The following is a 19347-nucleotide window of genomic DNA, read 5'->3' on the forward strand; positions in this document are numbered from 1 at the left end:
GGCCATGACCTCTGGAGGCTGACTGTCCGGAAAGGCTGTGGAAGATGCCATGGAGCAACGGAAAGCTCAGATGGCCCAGTAGTGGGCCCTCCAGAGTCCAGCAAATCATCCACCTCAGCCCACTGTCTTCCCCTACAGAAAAGGCCGCACAGAAGGGCTGTGCCAGCCAGGCGATGCTAAACAGTTGACCACCACAGTGCAAATTATCATCTTACCAGATGGAAGGCTGCCATAGTGGAGATAGGACATGAACAGAGCGCGCAGTGCAACCTCAGCAAGCTACATCAGCAAACGTCCACATACACACACCCAAAATCCCAGGAACGAAGCATTGGCTGAGACCAGGACCTTCCAGCCGAGAGGAGAAGAACATGCACAAACTCTGCAGGAGGGCAATAAGTTTCCACCTGGTATACTAACCTTAGAATATCGCCATAGAGGTTTGGCATTACAAGGACATCAAACTGTGAGGGGTCCTGCACCATCTGATGGAAGGAACAGTTTTGTTAAACAGTTTAAGTGGTTATCAGTAGAATTCATTTTATACTTCTGTAAAAATCATCGTGCTGACACTTACATTAAGACAGACTGTATCCAAGTACATTTCTGTGAACTTGATATCTTTACAATTTTCTGCTGCCTCTCTACATTTTCTGAGGAAAAGTCCGTCTGACATTCGCCTGAAACACACATGTACAAGGTATTAAAGTGTGGGATCATCTATAGAGCTGATAAGCTTCAGCTGTTGTTCCAGAGCTCAACACAGGTCAACAGTTTAACAGTGTGAGAATGCAGCTCTGCATAGACACATTTCTGATGGAATGACTCTGTCACTGCTTACAACTATTCACATTCACCTGCTACAGGCCAGAGGTGAAAATCAAACAGGAGAGTCCATGTAAACCTCTAAATATTAACCCTACAAACACCATCAGAAAATAAAAAAGACATATTCATGTCTCACAGTTGTACTGATTACAATACACCAATGGACTTATTTTATTAACTTACAGGCTGAGACTGTCACCAGCAAGATCAGAATTTGTTGTCCATCCCTAATTACCCTTAAGATGGTGATGGTGGTGAAGGGACAACTGCAGTGAGATTAGGGAGAGTTTGAAGATTTTGACCAAATGGCAATGAAGGAAAGGTTGAAATATCCCAATTCACAATGCTGCGCGGCTTGGAGGGGAATTTGCAGGTTGTGATGTTCCCATGCCCCTGATACCCTGATTTTCTACATGGTAGAAGTTTGCAAGTTGCTGCAGTGCATCTTGTATTTGCTGCCACCATGCATCATGACAGCGAAGTACACATTTAAGGTGAAAACAGAATACTGCCCATGTGCAAGATCTGAAATAAAAACAAAAGTCCTGGTAAACCTCAGCAGGTCTGACAGCATCTATAGAGAGGGAAACAGAGTTAACGTTTCGAGTGCAATATAACTACTGCAAAACTGGATGAGTGCAATATAACTACTGCAAAACTGGATGAGTGCAATATAACTACTGCAAAACTGGATGAGTGCAATATAACTACTGCAAAACTGGATGAGTGCAATATAACTACTGCAAAACTGGATGAGTGCAATATAACTACTGCAAAACTGGATGAGTGCAATATAACTACTGCAAAACTGGATGAGTGCAATATAACTACTGCAAAACTGGATGAGTGCAATATAACTACTGCAAAACTGGATGAGTGCAATATAACTACTGCAAAACTGGATGAGTGCAATATAACTACTGCAAAACTGGATGAGTGCAATATAACTACTGCAAAACTGGATGAGTGCAATATAACTACTGCAAAACTGGATGAGTGCAATATAACTACTGCAAAACTGGATGAGTGCGGATCAAGCAGGCTGCTTTGTCCTCTGTGGTTTTGAGCTTTGAGTTTGGTTGGAGCTGCATTGATCCAGATGAGTGGAGTGGATTCAATTCATGACATATATGCTGTGGGGAGTCCGGCGATGAGTTACCCACTGCAGAATTCCCTGCCACTGACCTTGTAGTTATTCATGGGACATGGGTGTCACTGACCGGGCCAACATTTATTGCTCATCCCGAGTTGTCCATGGGCAGTTTAGTCACATTGCTGTGGCTCTGGAGTCACATGTAGGGCAGACCAGTAAGGGCAGCAGAATTCTTTCCATAAAGGAATTAACGAACCAGATGGGTTTTCCTGACAATCGTTTCATGTCATCAGTAGATTCTTAATTCCAGTTCTATTTTATTGAATTCTAATTTCCCCATCTGCCATGATGGAATTCGAAATGGGTCTCCAGAATATTAGCTGAGTTTCTGGATTAATAATCCAGCAATAATACCACTAGGCCATCATCTCCCTGACCTGCTCTTGTACTCAAGCATGTGTGTGGCTGCTGAACTATGTTCTGTCAATGGTAACACCCAGGAAGTTGACAGGGAGGGGAACCTGGCAGCCCACCACACGACTGATTAATGATGGGACCTCAGAACAGGGACAGTGCCACTCCACACCCGTCACCATTATCTCTTGTCCAAGATGTTACCAGCTGGAATTTCCAATATGGCAGTCATTGCAAGGAAGTTGGAGTCATAGAATCCTACAGTCCAGGAGGCCATTCAGTCCATCAAGTTTGCACCAACCACAATCTCACCTAGGCCCTATTCCCATAATGTCACATATTCACACTGCCAATCCCTCTGACGCTAGGGTCAATTTAGCATAGCCAGTCAACCTAGCCCACACATCTTTGGACAGTGGGAGGAAACCAGAGCACCCAGAGGAAATCCATGCAGACAGTGGAGAATGTGCAGACCCCACACAGACAGTGACCCAGGGTTGGAATTGAACCTGAGTCCCTGACGCTGTGAGGCAGCAGTGCTAACCACTGTGCTACCCAGTAAAAGAGAGTGCATATTCCAATTCCACTTACATGATGTTGGCTTTGTGTACAGCTGTAACCGTGCTCCTCTTGTTATTCCTCGCATACTCAAAAGCAAACTCTGCGATGCGTCTGCTGGCGTCCTCGGTAATCAGCTTTATACTCTGTACTACCCCATCAACAATCTGCAACACAGTCACAGAGTCAAGCAAAGCTTACACAAATAACCCATGTTAACAGGACAACACTGTCAAATCAAAAATCTCAAACAACAGCACCAGCATCTTAACATCCACATGAAACATCACAAATTCCTACAACCTGTCTTAGTAAATATTTATCCAGAACGTTATTTGATTCTTGAAGACTCAGTGACTGGAGTTCATTCCTGAATGTCTCTCCCACTCAATATAACAGAGAACATTGATAACGATTAGGAGTATTCGCACTCTCTAACCTACAAGGTGCTGAGGCTAATATTAGTTGCATTCTTTTACATGATTAGTCACTCAGCATTGTGCAGAAATTGTGCACTCCAAAGATGTGTAGGTTACGTGGATTGGCCAAGCTAAATTACCTTAGTGTCAGGAGGATTAGTGGGGTAAATAATGTGGGATTAGGAGGATAGGGCCTAAATGGGATTTTATCAGTGCAGGTTCAATGGGGCTGAATGCCCTCCCTCTCACTGTAAGGATTCTCTGAAATTAAATCTTCTTGTCAGTGTGGTTTCAGAAGATACAATTCACTTCATACAACCACAGATACTTAAGGGGCTATTTCGGTTCAGTTCAAGAACATGACATTTATGAATCTGCACTCTAATTCACGTTCACCACCACAGCAAGGATAACCAGTAGTGGGCGACTGCGAGAGCTGAAACTTAGAACTGGTTACTATGTCCCATTGTTGGAAACATGGGTAATTCTATCTGAGAGTTCAGCCAGCTTTACACTAGTGACACTGAGCCAGTGGGCTGATGAATGGCAGATGGAATTTAATTTAGACAAATGCAACATGACGTATTTTGGTAGATTGAACCAGGGCAGGACTTACTCAGTTAATGGTAGGGCGTTGGGGAGACTTACAGAACAAAAGAGATCTAGGGGTACATGTTCATTGCTCCTTGAAAGTGGAGTCACAGGTGGACAGAGTGGTGAAGAAGGCATTCAGCATACTTGATTTCAATGGTCTGAATACAGGAGTTGGAATGTCTTGTTGAAGTTGTACAAGACATTGGTAAGATCACACTTGGAATACTGTGTGCAATTCTGGTCACCCTATTATAGAAAGGATATTATTAAACTAGAAAGAGTGCAGAAAAGATTTATCAGGATGCTACCAGGACTGGATGGATTGAGTTATAAGGAGAGGCTGGATAAACTGGGACTTTTTCCTCTAGTGATCTCATAGAGGTCTATAAAATAATGAGCGGCACAGATCAGCTAGATAGGCGGTATCTTTTCCCAAAGGTAAGGGAGTCTAAAACTAGGGGGCATAGGTTTACTGTGAGAGGGGAAAGATACAAAAGTGTCTAGAGGGGCAACTTTTTCACACAGAGAGTGGTGAGTGTCACAGGCTGCCAGAGGTAGTAGTAGAGGCGGGTACAATTTTGTCTTTTAAAAAGCATTTAGATAGTTACGTGGGTATAATGGGTATAGAGGGATATGTCTAAATGCAGGCAACTGGGATTAGCTTAAGGATTTAAAAAAAGTGGGCGACATGGACAAGTTGGGCTGAAGGGCCTGTTTCCACGCTGTAAACCTCTATGATTCTAGTGTTAAACTCACTTTAACATCACTGGATCTCCTTGTACCTTCCCACCAGTAGATTACCAGAGAGCGGATCACATTCCCGACTTCAACATTGCTGCTCTAAGATGGAATGTACCAAGGCAACTCTCCCATTTTCCCTCCCTCAGTGGCCAACCAGCTGAGGCCCAACATGATCCCCAGAGACAGTACAGGGTAGTGCCATAGATCCCCAACAATCCACACTGCCATTTAATGGCGAGTATTTGATAAATGCGTTCCCGTGTCTAATTCAGAGGAACACTTCGAAGGGAGAGGATCGGCCTTCAAGAATTCCTTTTATCTGACCCAACTTTCCAAAGAGAATTACAAATAGTTTTGGTAGCAGAGTATTAACCCCTGAAACTTTCACCTTCCCACATGCTATCTCAAGCTGGGAGGTAAGAACATAAGAAATAGGAGCAGGAGTAGGCCATCTAGCCCTTCGCGCCTGCCCCGCCATTGAATAAGATCATGGCTGATCTGTCGTGGCTCAGTTCCACTTTCCCGCCCTCTCCCCATAACCCTTAATCCCCTCTCTTATCAAGAACCCATCAACCCGCTTCTTAAAAATATTTAGCGAGGCAGCCTCCACCACTTCAACGGGCAGAGAATTCCAGAGATTCACCACCCTTTGAGTGAAGAAGTTCCTCCTCAACTCCGTTCTAAACCGCCTCCCCCTTATCTTGAGGCTGTGCCCCCTAGTCCTACTGTCTTTTTTGAGCGGGAAGAGTCTTTCCACCTCTATCCTATCCATCCCATTCATCATCTTATACGTCTCAATGAGATCTCCCCTCATTCTTCTAAACTCTAACGAGTACAAGCCTAGTTTATTCAGCCTCTCCTCATAGCTCAATCCCCTCAGCTCCAGTATCAGCCTAGTAAACCTCCTCTGCACTCCCTCCAGGGCCAAAATATCCTTGCGCAGGTGCGGCGCCCAAAACTGCACACAGTACTCCAGCTGCGGCCTCACCAATGCCCTATACAGCTGCAGCAAGACCTCCCTACTTTTATATTCAATCCCCCTCGCTATGAAGGCCAGCATCCCATTCGCCTTCCTGACCACCTGCTGCACCTGCAAGCTGGGTTTTTGCGACTCATGCACAAGGACCCCGAGGTCCCTCTGCACCGTCACCTTGCTGCAGTTTTTCGCCACGTAAGTAATAGTCCTTCCTACCAAAGTGGACCACCTCACACTTGCCAACATTAAATTCCATTTGCCATTTCCTGGCCCATTCGCCCAGCCTATCTAGATCCTTCTGCAGACTCTCCACACCCTCCACACAATTTGCCTTTCCCCCAATCTTGGTGTCATCAGCAAATTTCGACACCCTGCACTCGGTTCCCTCCTCCAGATCATCTATATAAATGGTAAATAGCTGAGGCCCCAGCACCGACCCCTGGGGCACCCCACTAGTCACCAACCGCCAATCCGAATAGCACCCATTGACCCCCACTCTCTGCCTCCTATTTGACAACCAATCCTCTATCCACGCTAACACCCTACCCCCAACTCCATGTCCCCTGACCTTCTGCAATAACCTCTTGTGAGGTACCTTGTCAAACGCCTTCTGAAAATCCAGAAAGACCACATCCACCGGCTCTCCTCTATCCACTGCCCTAGACACATCCTCATAGAACTCCAGTAAATTCGTCAGACACGACTTCCCTTTAATGAAACCGTGTTGCGTCTGCCCTATCAAGCAATTCCCTTCAAGATGCCTCGCAATTTCCTCCTTAATGACGGATTCTAACATTTTACCTACCACAGACGTTAAACTAACCGGCCTATAATTCCCCGCCTTTTGCCTGGCACCCTTCTTAAACAACGGCGTAACATTAGCCGTTTTCCAATCTTCCGGCACTTCCCCGGAATCCAGCGACGTCTGGAAAATAACCACCAAGGCATCCACTATAACCTCCGCCATTTCTTTCAGAACCCTCGGATGCATTCCATCCGGTCCTGGCGACTTGTCCACAATCAGCCCCTCCAGTCTGTCGAGCACCACCTCTCTAGTAAGTAATGTCATTAAGACCCTCCAGTCCTACCACCTTTCCATCGCTAACACCCTAAGCTAATAAATCCCCACACAACTCAAGCGTATGATATTACTGGGAGGTTTGGAGCAGGCCATTCTCCAACACCTTCCACTGACAGTCCAAGCAGTAATTCACAGAATCTCTACAATGCAGAAGGCGACCATTCGGCCCATCAAGCCTGCACTAACAACAATCCCATCCTGGCTTTATCCCCGTAACCCCGTGTATTTACTCTGCTATCCCTAACACTAAGGGTCAATTTAGCATTAACCTAACTCGCACATCTTTGGACTGAGAGAGAAAACCGGAGCAGTTGAACGAAACCCATGCAGACACAGGGAGAACGTGCCGACTCCACACAGTCAGCCAGCCAAGGCTGGATTTGAACTGGGAACCTGCAGCTTTGAGGGAACAGTGCTAACCACTGTGCCGCCCCAAAGTCTGAAATAAAAACAGAAAACGCTAGAAGAACCTAGCGGTTCTGGCAGCATCTGTGGAGAGGAGGAGAACAGAGTTAACGTTTTGAGTCTGTATGACTGAAGAGGGGGTGAAATGTGATGGATTAAATACTGTTTAAGAAGAGATGGATTTTATGTAGCAAGGAGGAATTCCTTGAGTCATTTTAGATGTGTTACATAGAGGGAGGTTATATGACAGCCATTACCACTGTCACATCAATGGCACCAGTCAACAGATCACACACAGACACTCCAGTATCAACAAGCCATTGAGATTTCAAGTCACCAGTCCGAGTAAAATGTCTTCCTTACAGGCAATTGGTGAACCAGACACCAGTGAATTGAGCCTCATAATTACCAATGATTTAGGTTGTTAGGCGTGGATTAAGCATTTAGAACTCTGGGGAATTCAGGATTTAGATCAGAACTCACCTCTCCAGAACTGGATCTGTGAATCGACTTATGCATTGAAACTTAGACCAGTTTTTCCTAACAGCATTGTGGCAAACTTGTACAACTCTCCTAATAGCACGACATCCCATGGACTGCAGTGTTTCAAGGCAGTGGCTTGCCACCATCTTCCCGAGGACAATTAGGGATGGGCAATAAATAACAACCTAGCCAGCGGGGCCCATGTCCCTCGAATCAAATGACCTCTCGTTACAAGTGGTTTTACACAATACTTAAAAAACATGCATTGGGAGTTAGGAAATATTGCCAATAGATTGGTTAAACTAGGAGAAGGAAAGGAATGGCAGGACACTGTCTGTATGGAGTCTGCATGTTCTTCGCATATCTGCGTGGGTTTCCTCCCACACTCCAAAGATGTAGTGGTTAGGTGCATTGGCCACACTAACCTGGTTAGAGGGATTATCAGGGTAAATATGAGCCTGGGTGTGATTGTTGCCAGTGCAGACTCGATGGGCTGAATGCCCTCCTTCTGCACTATAGGATTTCTATGATCCTGATTTGGGTATCTATCACCATTCCTTCATTGCTCCTGGATTGCTATCTTTGTAATTCACTCAAGAATAGCATTGTGGGAGCACCAGCAGCACAAAGACAAGAGCATTTAAGCAGAAGGCCCACCGTCTCAGGGCAAGCCCAGGTGGATAAAGAATCGAACCATGTCAGCATGGACCACACCCGCAAAACAAAGGGAAAAAGATAATAAAATCACCACATCAGACAGGGAACTCACCACATGTTCTATGCCACTGTATTCTCCTTCTGTGTTTTCTCGAATTGTAACAAGGTCCACACCACTGTATGGTGTCTTAAAACCTTCGATAGATGTACAAGGACGCACATTTGCATAAAGGTCAAAGGTCTTGCGAAGGAGCAAGTTCATTGAAGGATGTCCAGCAGCAATGGGAGTTTTTAAAGGTCCTGAAAGATTCAAATGTTTGTCAGCGAGTCATCTCTGCGGTGATTAATTATACAGCACGGAGAAACGCAGAATTTAAAACCAAACAAATACACAGGTTTGTTCATGTTTAAAACTAGAGGAAACCTGGGGACGGGTTAGTTAACAATCACACCAATTGTGGAACATGGGAAGCAACCATTTTAAAACAGCACCAAGTGCTCACAAACCTCACTACAGAGGAAATGGGTAGAAACACAGCCCACGACAGGTTAGACGCACAACGGTCACAAGTCATTTCTGACAGAAATGATTCTTTTCTGGTTCCTGAACAAGATAGAATGGTTAAAGATGGCGGATTGTATTTCCCTAATACTGCATTTAAATTCTTTAGCTGCTGTGCTGGGATTTAAGCTCATGGTTCTGGCCTCTGGATTACTGGTCCATTAGCACTACAACATTCTCATTCTAATTGGGTGGATAAAATAAAGCCTCTATGCTCATCAGATTCATAGAATCCCTACAGTGCAGAAGGAGGCCATCAAATCTGCACTAACAACAATCCCACCCAGGCCCTATTCCCATAACCCAGCACATTTACCTGCTAATCCCCCTGACACTAAGGGACAATTTGGCACGGCCAATCAACCTAACCCTCACATCTTTGGATTGTGGGATAAAACCGGAGTACCCGAGGGAAACCCACACAGACATGGGGAGAACGTGCAAACTCCACACCTGAGGCCAGAATTGAACCTGGGTCCCTGGTAATGAGGCTAACCACTGTGCAACCATATGCTCTTCGGAGATTGTACGGAGGTTGCGGCTGTGGGAAACATCCACAGAATTAACCTGCATTACGCATAATTTCAAGCTAATAAAACCCGCTTTTCACGATTTTGAACACTTCTGTCAGATCTCCTCTTAAGGCTCAGTTAGATTGACTATCTTGTCAATCAAAAATCTAAGTGTGTAGGGGGGAAAATGGAGTTGAGGTCACAATCAGATATCAGCCATGATCTTAGTGAACGGGTGAGCAGGCTCGAGGGTCCGAATGGCCTAATCCTATTTCAAATGTTCTCCAATCTATCCATGTAACTGGAGATCCTCATCTATAAAACCGTTCTCATGAATAGTTTCTGCATTCTCTCTAATGCTTTCACATCCTTCCAAAAGTGTGGTGTCAGAACTGGGCAATGCCAGTGTTTATCAGAGCAGAGTAACATAACGTGTATATTCAATACGTTGTGGTTATGGTAAATAAAGCCCTCAGCACTAAAAGAACTTATCAATGCCCTTCACACAAGCAGATAGAGGGGTATGGGACAAATGCAGGCAACTGGGACTAGCTTAGTGTTAACAAAAAAAAGGGCGGCATGGGCAAGTTGGGCCGAAAGCTGTAAACCTCTATGACATAATTTGAAGCCATTAAAACCTTAATCTACTTGAACATTACTCGACAAGCCACTGAATAATTTTAAATAAACAACAGCAAATAGATGAAAACACAAATTTGTACATTATATGGTGATTATTTGGGGGAGTCAGGGTCACAGTTGTACAGAGGCTATTTGGGGATGGGGGGGTGTCACAGTTGTACAGAGGTTATGTGGGGGGAGGGGGGTCAGGGTCACATTGTATGGGAGGTCGGGGTCACAGTTGTACAGGGGTTATTTGGGGGTGATCGATGGTCACAGTTGTATGGAGCTTATTGGGGAGGGGGTCAGGGTCACATTGCATGGGGGTTATTTGGGGGGGGGGCGTTGGGAGTCACAGTTATATGAAAGTTATTTGGGGGTGATCGATGGTCACAGTTGTGCGGAGGTCACAGATGTACAGAGGCTATGGAAGGGTCGGGGCCACAGTTGTACGGAAGTTATTGCAGGAGTCGGGGTCACAGTTGTATGGAGGTTATCTGGGGGATGGGGGTGGATGATCACAGTATGTGCACTGATCAACATAAAGCAAAGACTGACAGAGAGTGCGCCGAAGGCCTAGAACTCAGTCCAGATTGACAGAGGACACGTTTCCCCTTCCTGTTTGTTTAAATTGCTACTCTCCCTGACACTCTGGCTGGTGGGAAAAGAAGGGTAACTGACGAGAGTGGGATGGGCAGGCTCCAGCACCTACTAGGCACCTTTCAATCCAATCTTGTTTGCATCCATGGATTCTTTAGCCTCAGGGGGAATGATCCATTTTCCACTGGGTGCCTGGATAGCTGTAACCGTCCTCTCCTCCCAACGAATAGGAACCTTCCAAAATGCAAGGAGATGGTGAGAGCAACTTGCTTTCATTCTCTGGCTACTGTTAAGTGAATGACGTAACTTGACACAGGCCACCTGCTGCTACAGGAGTAACAACACCACAGAGCTGCTTTGTAACACAAACAATCACACCGCCCACTTTAAAAATGCAATAATAGTAATGGCAAAGCAATTAGTAAACTGATACTATTGTAATATATCACTGGTGTTGCCATTGAAATTTACACTAACATAATCTTACTATAAGTTGATCAATTATGAGCAGCAACTGTGGTCATCATTGATAGCCGAGGAACTCAGGGGCAAGGTGCTATTCAATTCCAGTAGATAAGTTGTGTATTGTGGGAGAGTAGTTAAAACTGTGGAGTCTGAATACAACACCCTCCCTGCTGGCAGCAAGGCACTGTGCAGAATCAATATACTCGGGCTACTGGAGGCAAAGTACATGAAACAATCCCAAATTGAAGGTCCCCACTGGGGAGAGTGTGTGGTGAGACACAGAAAATGTCATCATAAAATCTCTACGGTGCAGAAGGAGGCCATTCCCTTCTGTGCCAAGTTCCTTACTGATTTGACTTATTGTCACATGTATTAGTATACATTGAAAAGTTTTGTTTCTTGTACACTTTCCAAAGTGTACCATTCATAGCAAAGGAAAGGAGACAGCGCAGTCTGTAGTCTTACAGTCAGAGGTAGGGTGTAGTTAGAATAAAGTTTCAGAAGCATAGAACGAGAGTAAAAGACAGAATTAGAAGGTATGCCGGGCACAGCTTGCAAGAAGTTGCCTTGCTCCAGTGCCATCTTAGATGAAAAAAAGTGCTTCCCACAGAGGGAAATTATGACGAATGTTACGAAGTAATTAAAGAGAAGGAAATTAGAGAAGGAGATCAAGGCGCAAATTGCGAAGGTATAACCTTAAAATCGAAATACCCCCCCCAAAAGCTACATTATGCAATCATCCCGTTAACAAGAACGTGAAAAGCATTTACTTCAGCAGCGTCAAAGATCTTCACCACGGCCTCAGAAATCTCTGGGCCAATGCCATCACCTGGGATTAATGTTACCGTCCGTACCTGAATAGAAATATAAAGAGACAGGTTAGCAGAAACTCTGGTGAGCAAAGAATTCCTGTTCAAATCAAGATTTAAAAATCTGAAATTACATTAAAAGCATGGCTTTGTGCAATGATTTGGCTATAAAGCTGGCGATCTGAAGGCTGTTGTTGTTAGCTTAAACATTGTATTGGAAACAGGAGTCTTTCTAACTGTGGGGAACTGCAGGGATGGTGCACAGAAACATGTAATAACTAGTCTTGTGCCAGGAACTTCAAACAAACTTACTGTCAATAAATTCTTGGCAATGTTTCCAAGTATTGTTGATAACCATACAATCCAATATACAGAAACACACGAGGGTCATTAAAGGCACCTAGTAACTGCACAGCAGCTGTTCTTTTTGTTAAAATACATGGAATCCCTACTCTGCAGAAGGAGGCCATTTGGTCCATCGAGCCTGCACTGACAACAATTCCACCCAGACCCGATCCTGACAAACCCACGTATTTACCCTGCTAATTCCCCTGACACTAAGGGGCAATTTAGCATGGCCAATCAACCTAATCTGCACATCCTTTGGAATGTTGAACACCCAACATTGACCAGGCTTGCTCACCAACCTTCAGTAAATGGAGAGAGTTTTTAGATTTTATAACTATTTAATTATTACCCAGTTATTCAGTCACTCGCTGACTGCTAACAGATAATCATAATGACCTTGAGATCTGTACACACCGGCTACCAAAGACTGTAAATGCTTTGAGATATCTCATGGATATTGCAGTCATTCACTATTTTCGTGCTGTTCCTTTGATTAAAATAACCAGGCGTACAAATCACAATCAATGATCTAAAACCCAGCATCAGGCCTGCGTTATCTGAACACGTCAGCCATTGCCAAACATCATTTGTCCTTGACAAGCAAGTCACCTCCAGACCGGCAACAGAATCTAAGAACAGCACACTCAATGAGGCACAGAATGCCTGATTGTCATAAACAAGGGGCACCCACAGATGCACACATAAGGCTTGTAGCATGGCAATTCCACACTCAAAGATATATCCCTATACACCAGATAGCCTGTTTATTCAGGTAGCATAAACATTAATGCTTCAGATAACAGATTAAGCAGCACGGCAGGGTAAGTGCTGACACTGCAGTGCATCAACCATTGCAAGGAGTCAGTGCTCAATAATATTCTGTACTATGTTGCAGACACACAATCCTGACTTGTCCAGCACTCCATTTCTTACCTGCCACACTACAGGTATTTAAAATCAAATGCAAATCCTTTCAAATGAAAGGAACTCATGAACCCTTTGCTATTTAAAAAAACCCACACATTTATCACCTCGTTGCTGAATATATTTTGGCTGAATCATTGGTACAGGTTGGTTTTCCGAGTTCTGGGACTGGTTGCACGGCACAGAAACATCGTAGAATAAAATCCCTAAAGTGCAGCAGGTGGCCATTCAGCCCATCAAGTATGCACCGACGATAATCCCACATATTTACCCTAGCCAGTCCCCCTGACACTAAGGGGCAATTTAGCATGTATTTTTGGAGTGTGGGAAGAAACTGGCAGAAGACATGGGGAGAATGTGCAAACTCCTCACTGACAATCACCCAAAGCCAGAATTGAACCCGGGTTCCTGGCACTGTGAGACAACTGTGCTAACCACTGTGCCACCAAACATGTTACTAATTAATCAAAATGCTTCAGAAACCAAAGTAAACAGCATCAGATTTTCCATTTGCTTTTCAATACTTCAACTTGTACCAACTTTCTCCAGTAACACCATAACCCTCAGAGTAGAATGATGAAAAATGGACCGACAACGCCAAAGCTTGATCTAATGGTAATGAGCGTCGACAGCCTCAGTCACGAAGGAATACTTAAGATTTAAACTAAAATCTAACTGCAATCACATTGCTCAAGTCCTTGTCACATCCCTGCAAAATCCTGGAAATCTGGGGGAGTTTCTTCACCATGTTCCGTCAGGTCATAGAGATTAAGGACAATTGGGAATGGACACCACCATGCCAGCGACACCCACATCCTGAGAGTGAATTTAAAAAGACCCACCTACACTGCTTGTACAGAACACATTGGCACATTGCCATGAAACACTTGCCAAGATTTACTGAAATAACAGAGTCAGGTTTGTGAAATAGGAAGGGTCTGGAGTCTATTGGAAGTATAGCTTCGGGTCAGTGGTCGGTTAGTGGAATGTGCTGCTGGAAAGATCAAGAGAATTCCATAAAGCTGCCTCAAGAGGCACACATATCTGCGTGTATGCATGTGGGAGTGTGTACAGGTGTGTCTGTGTGAGGAGGTCACCCTGACCTGCAATACTAACATCAGACATGCGCCTGGAGATGGGCTTGGGACTCTTCAATGCTCCCAATATACGACAAACCTGAGGGAACAGAATGAGGAAAGGTCAGCACAACCTTCTGGGCTCAACCCATCAATACACACAACTAGCCCCCTCCCTACATACACCCCATCCATAATCCTCTCTCCCCCAAGCCTCCCCATTCTGCATCCAGAGCCCCCTTCTCCACAGTCCCTCTCCGATCCCCCCCCCCCTTCTCCACAGTCCCCTCTCCGGATCCCCCCCCTTCTCCACAGTCCCTCTCCGGATCCCCCCCCCTTCTCCACAGTCCCCCTCCGGATCCCCCCCTCTCCACAGTCCCCCTCCGGATCCCCCCCCTCTCCACAGTCCCCCTCCAGATTCCCCCCCCCTTCTCCACAGTCCCCCTCCGGATCCCCCCCCCTTCTCCACAGTCCCTCTCTGGATGCCCCCCCCCTTCTCCACAGTCCCTCTCCGGATGCCCCCCCCCCTTCTCCACAGTCCCTCTCCGGATGCCCCCCCCCTTCTCCACAGTCCCTCTCCGGATGCCCCCCCCTTCTCCACAGTCTCTCTCCGGATGCCCCCCCCTTCTCCACAGTCTCTCTCCGGATGCCACCCCCCTTCTCCACAGTCTCTCTCCGGATGCCCCCCCCCCCTTCTCCACAGTCCCTCTCCGGATGCCCCCCCCCCCTTCTCCACAGTCCCTCTCCGGATGCCCCCCCCCCCTTCTCCACAGTCCCTCTCCGGATGCCCCCCCCCCTTCTCCACAGTCCCTCTCCGGATGCCCCCCCCCCCTTCTCCACAGTCCCTCTCCGGATGCCCCCCCCCCCTTCTCCACAGTCCCTCTCTGGATGCCCCCCCCCTTCTCCACAGTCCCTCTCCGGATGCCCCCCCCCCCTTCTCCACAGTCCCTCTCCGGATGCCCCCCCCCCCTTCTCCACAGTCCCTCTCCGGATGCCCCCCCCCCCTTCTCCACAGTCCCTCTCCGGATGCCCCCCCCCCCCCTTCTCCACAGTCCCTCTCCGGATGCCCCCCCCCCCCTTCTCCACAGTCCCTCTCCGGATGCCCCCCCCCCCCTTCTCCACAGTCCCTCTCTGGATGCCCCCCCCCTTCTCCACAGTCCCTCTCCGGATGCCCCCCCCCCCTTCTCCACAGTCCCTCTCCGGATGCCCCCCCCCCCTTCTCCACAGTCCCTCTCCGGATGCCCCCCCCCCCTTCTCCACAGTCCCTCTCCGGATGCCCCCCCCCCCTTCTCCACAGTCCCTCTCCGGATGCCCCCCCCCCCCCTTCTCCACAGTCCCTCTCCGGATGCCCCCCCCCCCTTCTCCACAGTCCCTCTCCGGATGCCCCCCCCCCCCTTCTCCACAGTCCCTCTCCGGATGTCCCCCCCCCTTCTCCACAGTCCTCCTCCGGATCCCCCTTCTCCACAGTCCCTCTCCAGATGCCCCTCCCCCTTCTCCACAGTCCTCCTCCGGATCCCCCTTCTCCACACTCCCCTCCAGAACCCCTTCCCCAGACCCTCTTTCCCCAGAACTCCACTCCGATCCGCCTTTCCCCAGACCCCTCCTTCTCCATTCCTCCCCTCCCCACCTCCAGTCCTCCTACCCCCATCTCTCTACCACCGGATGATGTGCCTCAGTCGCCGGCTCCCCTCCGGCCGGCCCGGGTACTCCATGTGGATCCGGCGGCTCTCTCCCCCTCTCAGAGCGCAGCTGGGCTGCGCCCCTCGCACAACCCCTTTCCCCGGTTCGCAGCCCCGGTCTCGGTCTCTCGGTCCCCTTTCCCAGTCTCCATTCTTTCCCTCACCGCTCTCCTCCACACCGCCATCTTCCCGCTGCTGCTCTTCCCCGGTTACCGTGCAACCCGCCTTCTGACCAATCACGGCCCGCTCTCAGATCAGGCTCCGCCCACTGAGACCCCATTGGCCCAGGTTCCCGCCAATCATAGAATAGCCCCCGCCCCTGGATGAGGGACAGCGGAAGTGGGCCATTCAGCCCTTCAATGCTGTTCCACCATTCATTTTGATCTCGACTGATCAATATCTTGATCCCCTTTCCCCCCAGTATTCCTCAATTCTTTAAGCCCCAAATGCTGTATCTAATTTCTTCTTCAAATCACACAACGTTTTGGCCTCAACTACTTTCTGTGGTAGTGAATTCAAAGGGTGGTGAGCCTCTGGAATTCTCTGCCCATTGAAGTGGTGGAGGCTACCTTGCTGAATATATTTAAGTCATGGGTAGATAGGTTTCTGATAGACAAGGGAATTAAGGGTTATGGGGAAAAAGCAGGAAAGTGGAACTGATCCACTTCAGATCAACCATGATCTTATTGAATGGCGGGGCAGGCTCGAAGGGCTAGATGGCCTACTCTTGTTCCTATTCCTTACGTTCTTATGTTCTCTCAATTTGCACCCATTCAAGTAATAATCTTTCTTCTTATTATTGCTACCTCACATTTATCTACATTTATGCATCTGCCCAAATCACACTGAAGCATTTCTGCATCCTCCTCACAGCTCACCCTCCCACCCAACTTTGTATCATCTGCAAATGTGGAGATAATACATTCAATTCCCTCTCTCAAATCATTAATATATAATGTGAACAATTGGGGTGGTAGCCCCAATCCCTGCAGAACCCATTACTCACTGCCTGCCAATCGAAAAAAATCCATATATTCCAACTCTTTGCTCCCCATCTGCTTCTGATTCCAATAAGTCCTGGTTCCAATCAAACATCTGGACCAACCTCACACTATCGACATCAGCCACTTGACTCCTGCTCACTGTCAATCAGAGACACTTGGCTCAAACCCATTCTCAAGTCAGATATTGATCCCACCTACTCAATCAGATGCCTGTCAATCAGATATTGATCCATCACCCACTGTCAATCAAATATTGACCCCTCTGCCCACTGTCAGAGAATTGGCCCTGCCTACTGTCAGAGACTTGGCTCCACCCTGACAGATTCTCAGCCCCACCCCCTGTCACTGAGAACCACTTGGCTCCTCCTGTTCTGAACTCACCCAGGCTAATGTTGTGGCACTCACTGTCTGCAAAGGGTTACATTGACGCCCACCAAAGCTTCATCAACATGAGTTTCACGAGCTCACCTGTCTTACTCTGCAGCTCCGTCCAGAATCAGATTTCTGATGTGGAAAGGTGGACACAGCACATTACAGAAATGATCAAAAGAATTGCACATTGTGCCATGCTAATGGGGTAATATTGTACTTACAGCACAGAAACTGGCAATTTCACCTGGTCCATACTAAGCTTTCTCTCACCTCTCTTCATCTCACCCTCTCTACATTTAACCTTTTATTCCTTTATCTTTGTGTGGCTAACCTTCCTTTAAGGTGCTATTCACATTAACTATGCTATCAGTTACCAAATTCTTACCACTCTCTCGATCAAGATGTTTCTCCTGAATTATTTTGTAGCTCCTATTTTACAGTACAAGTCTTCTTTGAGCTATACAAAGCCCTTGTTACAATTTATCATGTCAGCAGTTCTGGGCAACATATCTTGGAAAGGATCTATTTACCTTGCAGTGTATATTTACTCTCTCCTTTACTTCTCTATGAATGGTATGCTTTTCATTGTATACTAATACATGTGACAATAATAAATCAAATAAAATGAAATTTACTAAAATGATACCTGGACACTAAGGGTTAAGCTACAATGAGAGGTTACACAAAGTAGACCTGTCTGTAGGTTATAAATATGATAAAGGCTCCAATCACTTATTAGAAATCAGATTAACACATTGTAGTTTATTTATTAAGACCAGGCACATAGGAACATATATACATGGACAAAAAGCTTGAGCTATCAGCAGCAGAGCTGTGTGTGTGCTCTGCACAAAAGCAGAAGTGAAACTAAGACAGGATTTCATGACACACGTCCCTTCTAGTGATGTCATGCTGCTGTCCCTTAACGACATATTATAACTTACTACGGTTGTGATTGCACTAGAGAGGGTGCAGAGGAGATTCTCCAGGATGTTGCTGGGCTGGAGCACTTCAGCTGTGAAGACAGGCTGGTTAGGCTGGGGTTGTTTTCCTTATAGCAGAAGAGGCTGAGGTTGGGGGGGGGGTTTAATGTGTAAAGCTTATTAGTATTACAAGTAGGCTTACATTAACACTGTAATGAAGTTACTGTGAAAATTCCCTAGTCATCACACTGCAGTGCCTGCCCAGATATACTGAGGGAGAATTTTAGCATTGCCAATTAACCTAACCAGCACATCTTTTGGATCGTGGGAGGAAACTGGAGCACTTGGAGGAGACCCACGCCGACATGGGGAGAATGTGCAAACTCTGCACAGAAAGTGACCCAAGCCAGGAATCAAACCCAGATCCCTAGTGCTGTGAGGCAGCAGTGCTACCCACTGTTCCACCACCTGATTGAAGTGTACAAAATTATGAGGGATTATAGAGAGGGTTCGTGGGAAGATTTCCCCTTAGTGGAGGGGTCAATAACCAGGGGGCATATATTTAAGGTAAGGGGCAGGAGATTTAGAGGGGATTTGAGGAAGAACTTGTTTCACCCAGAGGATGGTGGGAATCTGAAAGACTGACAGAGGCAGGAACTCTCTCTCAACATTTAAGAAGAATTTAGATGCCATAGTACACAAGGCTATGGACCAAGTGTCGGAAAATGTGATTAGGATAGGTGTTTGATAGCCAGCACAGGCACGATGGACCGAAGGGCCTCATTCTGTGCTGTAAAAGTCTATGACTCCATGTGTCCATGACTCTAACATTTCACCTGCTCTTTAAAGAGAATTCCCTCCCCTTCCAAAGGATATAACCACTTACATGTTTGTGCTCAGTTACTATGAGGACTGCCTGGTGGTTGAGGAGCTGGAATGAATCTGATTTGTCTTTGGTTATGCCTTATTGTTGCATCTTTGTGTGTAATGACTTCGTTGGGCCTTGGTATTATGAGCCACACTGATGTTTTCTGCGATGGTGTCCCAATTTGAAACACCACTTCGTGGAGCTGTATAATTTATTTTGGAATGTGTGAAGAGTTACGTGAAACCACAGTGAAAATAACTAGCCCAGTTATCGTGTAACAATTATTGAAGACTATTTATTAAACTATCAAAAAGACAAATACACATGAACATGAC

General features: G+C 46.6%; 1 protein-coding gene across 1 annotated transcript in view; it reads right to left on the reverse strand.

Annotated features, from left to right (window-relative positions):
* Positions 1–16085, reverse strand: part of idh3a (isocitrate dehydrogenase (NAD(+)) 3 catalytic subunit alpha) — a 28365-nt gene extending 12280 nt beyond the window's left edge. Inside the window, exons 1-8 of the mRNA XM_080216127.1 lie at positions 16010–16085; positions 14207–14266; positions 11780–11863; positions 10664–10778; positions 8362–8549; positions 2927–3060; positions 578–680; positions 421–485 (exon numbers count right to left, since the gene is read on the reverse strand). Of these exons, the coding sequence (XP_080072253.1) occupies positions 421–485; positions 578–680; positions 2927–3060; positions 8362–8549; positions 10664–10778; positions 11780–11863; positions 14207–14266; positions 16010–16030 (770 nt within the window). The 5' untranslated portion in view covers positions 16031–16085. The remainder of the gene's footprint in view (positions 1–420; positions 486–577; positions 681–2926; positions 3061–8361; positions 8550–10663; positions 10779–11779; positions 11864–14206; positions 14267–16009) is intronic.
* Between the last annotated feature and the right edge of the window lie 3262 nt (positions 16086–19347).

Source organism: Carcharhinus amblyrhynchos, chromosome 32 (genome assembly GCF_965287045.1).
Source record: "Carcharhinus amblyrhynchos chromosome 32, sCarAmb.v2.hapA, whole genome shotgun sequence".
In the NCBI taxonomy this organism is placed as follows: Eukaryota; Metazoa; Chordata; class Chondrichthyes; order Carcharhiniformes; family Carcharhinidae; genus Carcharhinus; species Carcharhinus amblyrhynchos.